General features: G+C 67.6%; 1 protein-coding gene across 1 annotated transcript in view; it reads right to left on the reverse strand.

The window, feature by feature from the left end:
• The window catches only part of MNEG_15404 (starch phosphorylase), a gene marked incomplete at both ends in the record, with an annotated part of 3392 nt that overhangs the window by 1336 nt on the left and 1237 nt on the right, over window positions 1-819 (reverse strand). The window contains one exon of the mRNA XM_014036125.1: window positions 147-233. Within this exon, the coding sequence (XP_013891579.1) occupies window positions 147-233 (87 nt within the window). The remainder of the gene's footprint in view (window positions 1-146; window positions 234-819) is intronic.

Below are 819 nucleotides of genomic sequence, written 5' to 3' on the forward strand. Positions count from 1 at the left end.
ACATGGACGGGTCAAGAGGAGGTGGTGACGCACTTCAGCCGGGGGTGGAATTGGGCGTGACATTGCGCACACCCGGGGGACCCCTGGTCGCGCGCTCGCAGCCGCGCCCCGCGGGCAACCGCGCGCGTGTGCGGCGCTGCGCCCACCTTGCGGGCGGCGCGCTCCTTGTTTGCGGCCTTGACGCTGCGCCACTCCTCCTGGAAGGCGGTGTCGCCGGCGATCTCGCGGAGGGCCTTTTAGGGGGGTGGGCGGTTGCGTGTGTGTGTGTGTGTGTGTGTGTGTGTGTGTGTGTGTGTGTGTGTCGGGGTGGCGGCGAAGCGATGATGGTGATCACCATGGGGCAGCCGGGGGGGTAGTGACAGTCGAAGTGGTGGTGGTGGGGTGGTCAAGCAGTGGTGGCGATGATGATGGTGGGGATGGTGGTGGTGGGCGTGGTGATGCGGGATGGTGGGGGCAGATAGTGGTGGGACAACAGCCCAGGCGCGGCTCACGGTGCCTGTGGCGGCGGCGCGCGGCCTCAAGCGGCGCGGCCATGCTTGAGTGGGAGGCGATCCGATCTTCAGCCCCGATGGGGGGCTCGGCCCGGGAGCCCCATTTGATGGGCAGGATTGTTTGAGAGCATCAAAGGAGGCCCCCTGCCGCCCCCGACGGAGTGACGTCCCATTGCCCCGTCCGCCTGACTCGCTCGTGTAGCCCGCCCCCACCACCATGCTACTCCCTCCCTGAGGCAAAGCGCCGTGCGCCGCCTGGGGCGAACCCCGGGCTTGGCGGGCGCGCCACTGAAATCACGGCTGAGAAATCGGGTAAAACTTCATGTTT

The sequence above is a fragment of the Monoraphidium neglectum genome (assembly GCF_000611645.1).
Source record: "Monoraphidium neglectum strain SAG 48.87 unplaced genomic scaffold scaffold05294, whole genome shotgun sequence".
NCBI classification, from domain to species: domain Eukaryota; kingdom Viridiplantae; phylum Chlorophyta; class Chlorophyceae; order Sphaeropleales; family Selenastraceae; genus Monoraphidium; species Monoraphidium neglectum.